Here is a 12,550-nt window from a genome sequence, read left to right as displayed (position 1 = left end):
TGGAGAATACGTGTTTGCATGCTGAGGTGTTTTCTGGTGAGGACAGGCAGGTCGGGATCTGCAGCATGGACACGCAGACATCAGTCCGAGGTAGCTGAGCCACAGTGAATTCTGCAGGCTTGCAGATTACAAACTTTGATTGCCAAGAGCAAACACATTTTGAAGCCTGGTTTGCATGTCACCGTCTACGCTTTATTTCCTTGCTGTATTCCAGCCAGCCAGACGGTGTAATTCAATGCAGCCAAATTTCCTCGTGTTTACACTTCTGGATTGGCTTTCAGGATTTTCCTGCCTGCCATTGATAAGGGTAAACATTACATTTACACTGGATTTTGAAAACAAAGAAGGAAAATGCTCTAGTTCTGCAGGCTTTGTGAAAGCTTGCTCTACCCTTGCTAACCCCCAGAACTGCCACGGCCACCACTAAACCATGTCACTGAGGGCCTCATCTGCAGTGCTTGTGAACACTTCCAGGGATGGCGATTCCACCACTGCCCTGGGCAGCCTGTTCCAATCCCTGAGCACCCTTTTGGGGAAGAAATTTTTCCCGATATCCAATCTAAACCTCCCTTGGCACAGCTTGAGGCCGTTACTTCCTGTCCTATCACTCCCTACTTGGGAGACTGACCCCCACCTCACTACAATCACCTTTCAGGTACTTGTAGAGAGCAATAAGGTCCCCCCCGATCCTTTTCTTCTCCCGACTAAACACCCGCAGCTCCCTCAGCCGCTCCTTTGTGCGGGGCAAGGCGAGCTACTCACCCTCAACCATGGCAGCGGGACGGCGCGGTGAGGCAAGGCCTTCCCCTGCCCAGGTGGGCACCGGCCATATCCCCCACCATCCCTCCTGCCATCCCTCAGCCGGGCGCTGGATGGGCTGAAACCTGGGTGAGGCCCCCGGGGCCTTGGCCCACGGCCTGAACGCTGCCGACCCCGGCGCTGAGGGCCGGGCTGGCCCAACCCGCGTATGGGGAGCCGCGGGGAGCCGGGCCGGGCCGGGCCGTGCGGGGCGCAGGGCGGCGCTGCCCGAGGCGGAGGCGGGCACGGGGCCGGGCGGAGCGGCAGCGCCCCCTGTCGCGGCTGTGCCGTGCTGGTCTGTGCCGGCGCGGGCTGCGGCGGTGGCGGGCGGAGCGGAGCGGGGAGCGCAGCGGAGCGGGGCGGGATGGCGGGCGCCCTGTCGGAGGTGCTGGGAGAGGTGCTGGTGGCCGCGGACGGGGAGGAGGTGGCGGTGTCGGCGCTGGCAGCCCGCGGGGTCTCGTTGGTGGGGCTTTACTTCGGCTGCAGCCTCGGCGGCCCCTGCGCGCAGCTCGGCGCCAGCCTGGCCGCCTTCTACGGGCGCTTCAGGGGGGAGGCGGCGGCGGCCGGGGGGCAGCGCCTCGAGATCGTCTTCGTGTCGGCCGAGCAGGAGCAGCAGCAGTGGCAGGAGGCCGTGCGGGCCATGCCCTGGCTGGCGCTGCCCTTCGCCGACAAGCACCGCAAGGTGAGACCGCGGGGCCGGGCCGGGGCGGGAGGGAGCCCCGGGCTTTGTCTGGGTCCGACGGGGCTCGGCCGGGGCCGCGTGGCGGTGGGCGCCTTCCAGAAAGTTCCCGGGGAGAACCGGAGCGGGCCTTGGGGGGTGTCGGCCGCCGTCCTGCGGGGCGACGCCGCCTCGCCCGGCTCCTCCGGTTCCCGGGGCCTGCGCGCCGCAGCGGGCGGGGAGATGCCGCCGGCTCCATGCGAGAAGGGGAGGGGAGGACCCTGGCCTGGGGGTGTCGGTTTTAGGGGGGGTCCCCTCAGAGGAGCGGGGACGGTGGGTGAGGGGTGTGAGGAGCCGCTCCTCGGGGCTGGAGTGTGGGAGCAGGGCTGAGGGAAACGGGCCTTGGCGTGGACAGGGTGCCCGTGGGCTCCTGCGTGGGTCTGGGCACAGAAGGGGGCCGTGTCCAGCTGCGGGGTGGTTGAGGAGCGAGTTGGAGCCCGGCTCGTCACGGAGCTGCCGGGTGAGTCTGTGGGATGTCGTTTGCTGTTTATTTAGCACACACTCCACAAGTTACAGCTCCTCATCCGAAGAGTTTCATCTGAAAAGCAGATAACAGACAAAAAGCGCTCTGTAAGACCCAGGCAAGGAAGGCTGTGAGGGGCAGGAAGGCAAAGGCTGGGCTTCCCGATCCCAACAACCTCGCAGTGTTGGTAGTTTAAAAGAACCAAGCACAAACCCCTCTTTACAGACCTAATCTCTGTCAGCTATTGAGTACGAATTAAAAAGATGGTGCCCCACAGTGCCGTTTCTAAGCGTCTTTCCGGCTGCTGATCTGAGCGCAGTGGACGGGCATTGTCTCAGCGCTTGGTAAACTCTCTGCTTCATCAGGGATTGGGATGAAGTCGGGGCCAGGGGGTGGCTGAGCCCCCTCGGGCATACCCCGTGTATGGGATCTGCGAGGCTGTGTCGGGATGAAAGGGACAGTTTCCTCCTGGTCGTGGCTCTGAACCCTCCTCTGCCGGCACTTCGGGCTGTTAATGAGGCAAAGGAGTCATTTAAGGGAAAGCTGGCTGTCGTAGGGCTGCGCCGGGTGATGTCCTTTCTGCTGGGAAGAGGTGTGTGTGGGTTGAAGCCCATATGGCTTTTCTTTCCTCATTTGCTGCAGGTTTTTGGTCACTTAGACCCCTGCAAAAGCTCTTGTATGTTTAATGCCGTGTACCTGAAGGATGCTGCTGAAAGCCCTCAGTTTGTCCCTTAAGTCCAGACACTTTTAAGTGGGAGCTTCCATGAGTGGTCACAGGTTGGAGCCTGAGATCAGCTTCATTAAAAAGGGGAGTTGCAAGAGAAGCTTCGTCCTTCAGAGAAATTACAGTTTAATTCCAGTTTCTTTAAACACAAACCCTGTTCCTACAGGGACTTGAAAAGATTGTGGTTCCAATTAGTAGCTAACCATTTCCCTACAGAACCTTTTGGATTATTTAGGTGGTGGGGCTTTTGCTTGACATACTTGCTTTAAAAATTCCACTGCAATGTAGTTAAATGGTTGAGAAATCATAGAAGTGAGTGGTGGCATTCATTTTACATGCCAGCCAGTACTTCCATCTATTAGATTGCAAGAAAACATGAACTAAAAAGATTATGGGGTCTTAAACTCTTATTTCAAGAAGCTCTGAGTTAGATTCAGGATTATTTTTGTGCAGAGTGTAAAGTAATTGAAGCTCGTGCTGTATATTTTCAAAACTAAGCAGATGTGATATGGCTTTGGAGGAAGCTTAATCTGTGGATAACAGAGAACCTATTTGTAAGTTATAAGGGCAATTATGTCAGGATATCAGATTTCTAAACAGGAGATTTATAACTTGTAGTTCAGGCACTTAGAAGTTCCCTTGTATAATAGGCTGTTTTTTACATAGTTGGGTTAATGACCTGACTCTCCAAAAAAGCACAGACTTTCTATTTTTCAGAAACGTGCCAGCAGAGGCTGGGAATGTCCAGCGTGTGTTCGGTACCTCCTGGGCTTAATTTACTGTAAAACAAAAGCATTAGAAAAATGTAGGCAGTCCTTTTCAGTTACGGTTCTTGTGCACTGAAGGCTACTCCTAAATCTGATGGGAGGCAAACCCCAGAGAATTATATAGATAAAGGGAAGAAAGGGATCTTAGAGATACGGAGTAGAGAGGGGAACATCGGGTAGGGAGCTGAACTCTGTGCTTTAGCTCTCAGCCCCTGGAGGTTGTGGAGCTAGTGTCCTTGGAGGTTTTGGGGCTTGGCTGGGCAAAGCTGTGCCTGGCAGGGCCTGGTGCTGGTATCTGCAGGGCTCAAAGATTTCCAGAGGTCCCTTCCAGCCGGTGCTTCCCATTGTGGGTTGGTTACCTTATCTACTGAGGATGTGAAAGCTTTGGGGAGAGATGGCTTCCTATCACATATTGGCTGTAGATCACTTTTATTGCTCAGAATTACTGAATAATATGGCTATTACAGTCCTGTTTTCCTGCTGAAACACGTATCACTGTGCACATTGTCTTTCTCAGGTGTACTTTGTGGTTTTTTACATTTTCTTCTTCCAAACTCTGAGCATCAAGTGTAGGTCTTAAAAACCAGCCTCCTTTCTAGGCTTGCAGTAAAATTCCCACAGTCCTAAAAGTAAAATAGCATCTTACTCTTATGGTTATTGGTGAAATGAGTATGAGTTGTCAAAGAAAACAGCCACTCTTTGTTGAATGCTTCAGTAACTCAATAATGCTGGGGTGCAGTTACCAAGGACATAACAGTCTGTGCATCTTGCAGCGATCAGTTGAATTTGAGTAACTTTACCATATAGCAATTTCTGTCTCCAAACCAGTAATAAAAGAAAACAGTACAAGTCAGCAAACATCTGGATGTGGGGAAAGCCTTTGATTAATGAGGATGATGGCATTATGCCTCTGTCTGAGGCACAGCCAGCCATATTACTGCGGTTATTTTTCAAGGACAAAGCCATAATGTGCCAAATGAGTTTGGAGGCCTTTACCTTGTGATAAACAGCCCTCAATTAAGCTGTTCAGCCTGGGTAGCTATACGTAACTGTTGATAACTGATTTGTTTTCCAATAATGCTTGGCATTGCTGAGCAGAACGTGAGGGAGAGATGTTGCTCTGTGTCTTTGTTTCATTTGGGGTTTTGGTTTAACATTACCCTGTTGTTATCTGCACGAACATCTGCTCAAGTTCTGGAGATTTGATTTAATAATAGCTTTAATTCCTGATTACTACTGAGGACCTCGGTAATGTAAACAGTCTCCATCTGTCTACATGGCCTGATGTCCGCCAGCGCCACGACGGGGCAGGACCCTCCCCTCTGTAGGAAGGATCCTAGGCTTCTCCTGCTGAGCTCTAGACCATTCCTGGTGCAGTCTGCCTACACTGAGGATGAATTTAGGTGCTGTTTGCAGGCTTACACCATGCAGGCTTTTGGAGGTGAGCAGGAGCGTGTTGTCCTGCTGTGCTGTTGTGGGACCTCTTGGTCGTTTCTGCTAAAAAATAGCATAAATTGGCCTACTGTCAATTCTGAGAAGTGCCTACTGTCAGTTCTCTGTCAAGTGGGTCCTCTCATATGGGTCCATGTAGTAGTGAGAGAAAGGAGGGTTAGGGTGCTGGAGGAGAGGCTCTAAGGGGGCCTGCACTGGGAGAGGAGCAGTTTATCTTTTGCAGTTGTTTATTTGCCTTTGATTTTGCTTGCTCCTTACTTGGCCCAGTTGTCTCCCTCATTCTTTTTAATCTTGAGTTTTCCAATTACACTTACTTGGTGCATCCACACAGCGCCGCAGTGGTGTAGGGTCTGTGCTTTGCCTCTTGTGTTTGTTTTCCCTTACGTTTATGCATCTGCTTATGTGTAGCCCAGATTCTTCTTGGGAAGGCAAACCCGTTTCCCTCTGGAGCTGAAATGCTTCTGCTCTGGTTTTAAATAAATGGAAAACATGTTGATTAGGTTCCTGTGATTACTCAGGCAAGGATGTGAAAACAGTTTGAGGATCTCTTTGCTCACATTGGTAAATACACTTTGGCTGGGATTAGTGGTCCTTCTTTGTCTTACAAGTTGGATTTGTATACCCTGCTGTATGTATTTTTCTCCCATGTTCACATGAAGTGTGTCTTTCGCTGATTGTGTAGCAGAGACATGTGATCTTTCTCTGTGTGTGAAGATCTCTGTTCTGTCTCGCTGTGAGGAGGGGGAAGGGAGCAAATTGGTAGTTTTGAGTTTTGTTTTAGTGGCTTGACTACAATGGTGGGTGATCCGAGTTGGAAGAGCCCCTCTTCCATGCTGGGAGTACATCTTCCTCAGCACCACATTAAGACAGTGGTCTTAATTGATGGGTGAAATGTAACAAGCCTCTTGTGTCTGCAGATATCTCTGTGAAGTCTTTTACAACAAATACCCTTTTTTTTTTTTTTTTTAAATAATGTTCTATGTTTCCCTTCACCTTCCCAAGAAAAGAGCATTTTCCTTCCCTCTGCTTAAAAACATTGCCTTCTGTGGGAGCCTCTCCTAACAGGACACCAGCTACTAGTTTTGTAGGTAGTTTGTGCAAGAAACGCATGGAGGAGATAGAAATGTCATTAAATGAGACTACATGTTTTTTTTTTGTGGGGGGGAGGAAACCTCAAACCCTTGATTATGGTTTCAGATACGCCCTGATTTTCAGGGACTCGTAAGTTTTCCATTTGCAGTCGCCATCTGCTGAGATATGGGAGACAAGTGGTCAGCACAGATGTGGGATTTGTCTTACCAGAAAATTTTGTAAATCACTTGAAGCAGCTTTTGAGTTGCATCATATAAAAATATCTAGGTAATCACTTTCAGCTGTATTCCTGACTTTGTATTTCTGGGGTGGGAATGTATGTGAAATCTTTGGCTCATGGAGATGTAGATTAGAAAAATATGGTCTTTTCATGACATAAGGCTATTGAGTAAGAAGCGAGGCATTAGCAGCACCAACTGATGCTTTGTTTGCTTTGAAACTCACTGGTTCTGAAACATAAGAGTGGGAGATGTATGAAAGGAGCAGAGAGAAGCCCGTGTGCTGTTTTTCATTGTGGCATCTTAATCCAGATGTTGAAATGAAAACATTCATTTTAAAAATGCATGCTTGACAATTTCATTCGTTACTCTCAGGTTGCAGAACTAAGCATGCAACCTCACTTTTCAAAGTAATCAGTGCACAGCTCCTCTCCCAAAACGCATTCTTTCAGGAGCTGAACATGTAACAGCTCTACAAAAGAAAGTGCAAAACAATGGAGTGTTATTTCTGTGTCATTTTGGAGAAGTACAACAGTGAACTATGACTGAGGAATAAGCTATTCAGTATTTCCACATTGTGTGGATGACAGTGAAGCCAAAACACTGTCTAATTCTTGTTGATGCCACTTTTCCCAGTTATTTCTAAGTATGTTTTCTACAGCTTTGCAGTGATCCTCCATACAGTTAGCAATCATCTATGCCAAGACCCTAATCCTCGTAAGCATACACTGCTATTAGTAGACGGCAAGTCGGGGGCTGTGTCTTAGGCCTGCAATAGTTGCAAAAGCATCTCTGGCACCTTTGGAGGTTGGATTTCCCTGTGTATCCAAACCTGCCCAAGCAGTGTCCCTAGGGGAGAATTAGTATTTTAAGTGTATTGCTGATGTGTTGTCTGCTGTGTTGCTTATTGCATCCTTCAGTTGGGAATTGCCCATGTTTGAGGGCCTGCTCTGAAAGTCTTTGGATACTTTTCCCTTATCAAGTCCTCCTGACTTGGCAGTGGGGAGAAGCAGTGAGAGCTTTGGCTGGTCATGCACAGTTGGGTCTTGGAGTGAGCTCTGCAAATCCTGCCCCAAAAACTGACATGAGGTTTGCATTGCCTTTGGATGGTGGCTTCTTCAAGCGGTTTGATAACAGTTTAAAATGCAGTAGGCTGTCTCCTTGTTTAATGCTCAAAATGAACCTGTGTACCAGTGCTTATAGTTATTCCTTAGTACTGAGAAAGTCTGTGTGAAATCTGTTGTGAGTTCATTGTTGCCAGGTCTGGGTTTTGAGAAAGTGGAGGGCGTTTTGAAGCTGGAGTTTTTTGATCCTTTCTCATGGACATACTTTTAATGTTTCAAAGCAGCGTATGGCAGGGTTAGCTCATGCGGCTGGGGTAGGGTTTCACTTCTGAATTGCATCTGGGTAGAGCTCTCTGTTTGCATTCCTGTTTTTTTCAGCAGCGCTCCCAGCATGGAAGTTGGGGTATGGTTTTAATCTAAGTCAAGTCAGAAGATATTGCACTTCTTGGTGATTAGACCAGGGGGATTCTTGCCCCAGCCCCATGCACCCTCCTCCCCAACAAGCCAGATTCAACGTAGCAATTGTCTGCTCCTTATTGCTAGGGTTTTGATGTGAAGTATTAGGGATATAGGGAAACTGAGGGCATATTGGGAGGCTGTGCCACAGTGGGCTGAAATGTTGGGTTCAAGAAAACAAGTTTGAGCAGCGTTTGCCTGAGCATTTGCTTGGTGAGAAGCTTGTTGGTGCGCACGGATTGCTTCCTCCTCCTTCCCCTCCCCGGTTTTTATCAGGGAGACAAGTTCCAAGCAAAATATTCCAAACTGATATTTAATTACTCTTTAAAATGCAACTATTTGTCTTATCAGCCATGGGGATTTCTGTTTGCTGCTTTGATTTGACAGTTAGTAGTTTGTAATTTTTAAAAAGCTTACACACCCCAGGAATCTGTGATTTTTATGCTTTTGAAAGTAGAGATGTTGAATTAAGTGCAGCTTTGAACTATTCACGGATCATTTCAGGGCCCCCCGCTTTCAGCAGATAACAACCTGACTCCTGAGCTTTCAGGCTGGGTTGAATACTGAGTAGTCAGGACTTTATAGCTGCATGCATTCTCTAAACTGGTTCCATGGCACATCACAGCGTAATGTACGATACATTTGAAACATTTTTCTAGACAGATCACTTTGTGTTCATGCCATCTCCAGATAATAGTTATTAGGGAAGGGGGGAGTAATGCCAGCATGGGCAGGGTGCTTGGATTCATTATGACTTGGGCTTTGTGCTCATTAATTCCACTCCATTCCCATCTGGAGATCAGCTGGGGAGAGGGTTTTTCTCCCACACTGTCTTGAGCTACCTCTGCAGGGCAGCTTCCTCCATGCTGGCTGGAACTGCTGCTTCTTCTCTATGGGTGAAACACACAATTAGAGTTAAATCTCTGGGTCATGAGGTACAGACATGGCCAGTGGAGAAACTGGGATCAGGATGAGTTGATGAATAAGCAAATATACGTATTAAATTCTCTTGTGGGATAGTGAATTACACAAGTATTCCGTATGACAACATGAGCATCCTGTATGATAGCTGATCACATTTTCATCATCTCAGTTTTCCAAAGAAAATGTAGTGTCTTACGATTTGGCTTAGAGTGCGCAGTTAATGGAAGGGTGGAACTAAAAAAATGCAGGAATGGTTTCTGCGTACTCTCATGTCTGTCTTTCAACACTGTGAACAATTGCAACCAACAATTAATATGTAAAGAATTTGTGGTCTTTATTTAGTGTGAGTGACTGACTGCTTCAGTTGCGTCAGGACTTCTGCAATCTGATTAAGGCCCTGCTTGGAGCTCAGCAAGCCCCTCTGGCCTCAGAACAAAGCAATGGGAGCTCATGCTGAGGGGTGCAGGGGTGCTGGCTCCCTGCCCAAGCAGGAGGTGCACAGAGCCTAAGCAGCAGGGAGAATCTGGTTCATAAAGGATTCGCTTAAAATCACAGGTGCCATTGCAACTGTGGACACCAGGAATGGTGAGAGAAGGGAGAACATCTTCAGTGGGGTTGCAGGGAAGCAAACCCAGAGCAGAGCAAACCTAGAAGGCTTGTAATGAGGAAGGTAGTGAGCCTAACCTGGTGCTGCTTGGGGGCAAGGCTTGACTGCTCTCCGAGCTGTTGTGTGTGTTTTGCACCCATGAAGGTCTGCAGCAGTTGAAGCTGTCCTGGCCAGCCAGGGGGAGAAACTCCAGGGTCCTCCGGTGACATTTTGCCTGTCTTTGCAGCTGTGGCTAAATCCAGCCTGATTTTAAAATGCTTTAAGAGAGAAAAGGTGCAAAGGTCCCTATTTAAAATGAATTTGCCAAGAGTTACCAGGTTTTTATTGCATGTCTGAGGCTTAAAAAACAGCTGGTGGCATCCTCAGATGCGAGTGGATGCTCGGTGAGGCTCCCCCCGGAAGGGAATGCAGCCAGTGCCAGGGTTCAGATCCTGCCAGGAGGGATGTCTGCGAAGCTGGGCTTTGACAGCTGAGAAGGGAGCACTGTTTTATGTTTCAGTGCAAGGATTTAAGAATCTGGGTGAGAATTAGGTAATGTTTGCAGAAGAGAGTAGAAAGCAACTGAAATGAATTGCAACTGCATGAGTGAGCCGGAGAGAGCAGTTTTAGTTCTCCCTCGTTCCCAAGAGATTCCCACCGGAGAGATGAAGTCATAGCCATTACTTCATTAGTGTTAACTCAGGATGCTGACAAATGAGCCCTCTTGATTTGTGCTGGGCCAGTTGAGAACACTGCATGGGCTCTTGCCCCATGCTTCAGCACTGCTGCCCACGCCATGATGCTGGCAGAAGCACACAGGAGCTCCCAGCTCAGTGTTTCCTTTTGAACTGCCACCTCTTCGTCCCACATGCCAGCTCCGAGTTGGCTTCCACTAATCCTGCCGTGCAGAAGGCAGACGCTGAGGGGTAGGTGAGTGTGAGCAGCAGCCTTGGACTCGCCAGAACCTCTCCATCAACACCCAAGCCTGTGCCCAGTGTGGGGGAGCGTTAATGGTACCCAGCGGTCCGAGCCCTGCTTCCAGAGCAAACGCACGGGTGTAGGATCTCACCCTCACAACTCACAGCATTGCCATGGGAGTCCTTTTCGAACTAGTGTGAAATTTATTGTAATATGTGCTGAGGATCTTATGGCGGATCTGAGCTGCTAAATCCTCTAAACCTGAGCCTGCGACTTCATTGACAGGGCCTCTCACTTTGCTCTGCTCCAAGCTTATGGTTTCACTGCTCCAATATTTTTCCATACATGGAAGCATTCCTGCCCCAGCCTGGGCTAATCCTGACATGCCACTGCATCTGGATGTTAGCTCATTTCTTGCAGCTGACACTATGCAAAGGCAGATGTCTGAATTTACTTTTGTTTAAATAGATTTAATTCAACTGGCAAAAGTCTCACCCCATAGGTAAGTGGGAGGAAATAAAAAGTGGTTTTCCATTGTTTTGACCCAGGGCTGTTAGGGAGGGATGAATTGGTCACTGGTAATGCTGTCCTTTGGAAATGTATAGTATTTAAACTGCAGAGGGGTAACAAACTATGGGTTTGTGTCTCAGGCACAAGCTGGACCTGTCTCCTTGCTGTGGCTTGGTCAGTGGAGATGGGTCCCTGCCTCCCTATCCTGTTGGAGTGCGCTTCTGGTCTCTGCTCTGACAGCTCTTCAAAGGCTCCATGCTATTTAGGGCTTATTTAGTGGCTAGGTGAGGCTGGGACTGGGACTGCTGTGCTCTTGCAACTGAGCCCAATGCCTTGGTCATACAGGAGAAAGAGATGCTTGTGCTGGTGAGCTGCTGTTTGAGCTGGGCCCTGTTTATAATCCCTCCCTCACTGGGGCAGGTCGTAAGTTTCAATTAAATGTCTGTAAGGTTCTTTGCAATCCTCTGCTGAAAGGCCTTGTGTAAAGATAATGCCTTTGAATAAAAGCTAGAGACCTTTCCTGCCCGCTGGGAATGAGTTGGAGCTGAAACAGCGAGACCCAAGCAGTTGAATCTGAACAGATGTCAGTTCTCTCCCACTTTGATAGTTCAAAAGGATTATTCTGCTTCTACCCCAAAAAGGAGAAACAGTGATTTTTTCGTTAGTGTTGCCAGGGATCTCAGCTCCATCCCCTCCTGTTCACTGCTAGTAAAAAGGTTGTGTGCTGGTTTTGAGGTGTGCATAGGGAGTTTTGGCCGTGGGCTGTCTGATGTGTTTGCAGTTCAGCATCCATTTGCCCCTCACTGAGGGTCGAGGCCACACCATGAGTCCCAGTTTGTCCTCTCTTGGCTTGGCTGCTCCTCTCTTGTGTGCAGGAATAAGACAACTTAAAGGGAGCCCAGAGAAAGACAGCAAGGGTAAAACAGATTTGAAATGAACCAAGCTCTGTGGGAAGGAGACAAAGTCCAGGTTTGCCGTCGGAGCTGTCAAGCAGATGAAACCTCCTTTGTGTGACTGTTCCAACCTCTGAGAAACAACTGAGTCCAAGAGGTGTTGGGGCCCATGGTGCCTCCAGTCCCTCTGCTTACCCCTCCAAATCCAGCCTGTGGTCTGGATGACAGCAGCACTATGCTCCTTATGCACGTACTTGTTTCTGATGGGATTTCAGCATCAAACAGGTCACCGGGGGTTAGAAATGTCCTACCCCCACCCCAAGTTTTTCTGAGTGCTGTTCTGTCACTCTCAAAGCAAATCAGGCTACAAGTCCTGCCTTGCAAGTACTTCCTGGGTGTTTAGCCTGCAGGAATGCGCTTCTTTTATCAACTGATATCTGGTGCTTTTAAGAGGGCAGGGAGCTCGTTTCCTTCTGAGAGGCTGATGACTCTACAAGCTTATTTTTTAGGGTGCTCCCTTCTTAATTCAGGCTTGTGGTTGTCAGAGGTCTCATTGCTGTTACATTACAGGCTACTTGTAATGAGCTCTTCCCTGTAATCTTTGTGCTCAGGAGCTTTGCAAATAGCTGCATGCATTAGCGAAGTCCTGCTGTCTTCATCAGATGGGCAGGGCGCCTGGGAAGAGAGAGGTCTGGGATATGAGTGAGTGACCAGAGCAGCCACTGCCACCATGATTCCCAGGTCCCAGCTCCCCATTTCCCCCGGAGCAGCCCAATCTCTCCAGCCCCACACAGCTCGTGAGCTTGTGCTCTGCTTCCCTGCCAGCCGCTGCCCCCCGCTGCTGCCGCCATAGTGCCGCGTGCTTTCAAAATCGGTTTGTTCCAGGGTTAGGAAAGACCCATTTTTGTGTCCTAAGCCCTGGATTTCACAGACATAGAAGGGGGAAAGGTCTTAATACCTGCAGCTT

General features: G+C 49.1%; 1 protein-coding gene across 1 annotated transcript in view; it reads left to right on the top strand.

Moving 5' to 3' along the window:
- Positions 1-1,107: 1,107 nt before the first annotated feature.
- NXN (nucleoredoxin) overlaps positions 1,108-12,550 on the top strand; it is a 51,213-nt gene continuing 39,770 nt past the window's right edge. Inside the window, exon 1 of the mRNA XM_062623463.1 lies at positions 1,108-1,480. Coding sequence (XP_062479447.1) covers positions 1,163-1,480 — 318 coding nt within the window. The 5' untranslated portion in view covers positions 1,108-1,162. The remainder of the gene's footprint in view (positions 1,481-12,550) is intronic.

Source organism: Pezoporus occidentalis, unplaced genomic scaffold (genome assembly GCF_034315485.1).
Source record: "Pezoporus occidentalis ecotype Australia unplaced genomic scaffold, CSIRO_AGI_Poc_V1 ctg253, whole genome shotgun sequence".
Lineage (NCBI taxonomy): Eukaryota > Metazoa > Chordata > Aves > Psittaciformes > Psittacidae > Pezoporus > Pezoporus occidentalis.
Note: the sequence above shows the minus strand (reverse complement) of the source record. Positions and strands in the feature narration are given on the sequence as shown.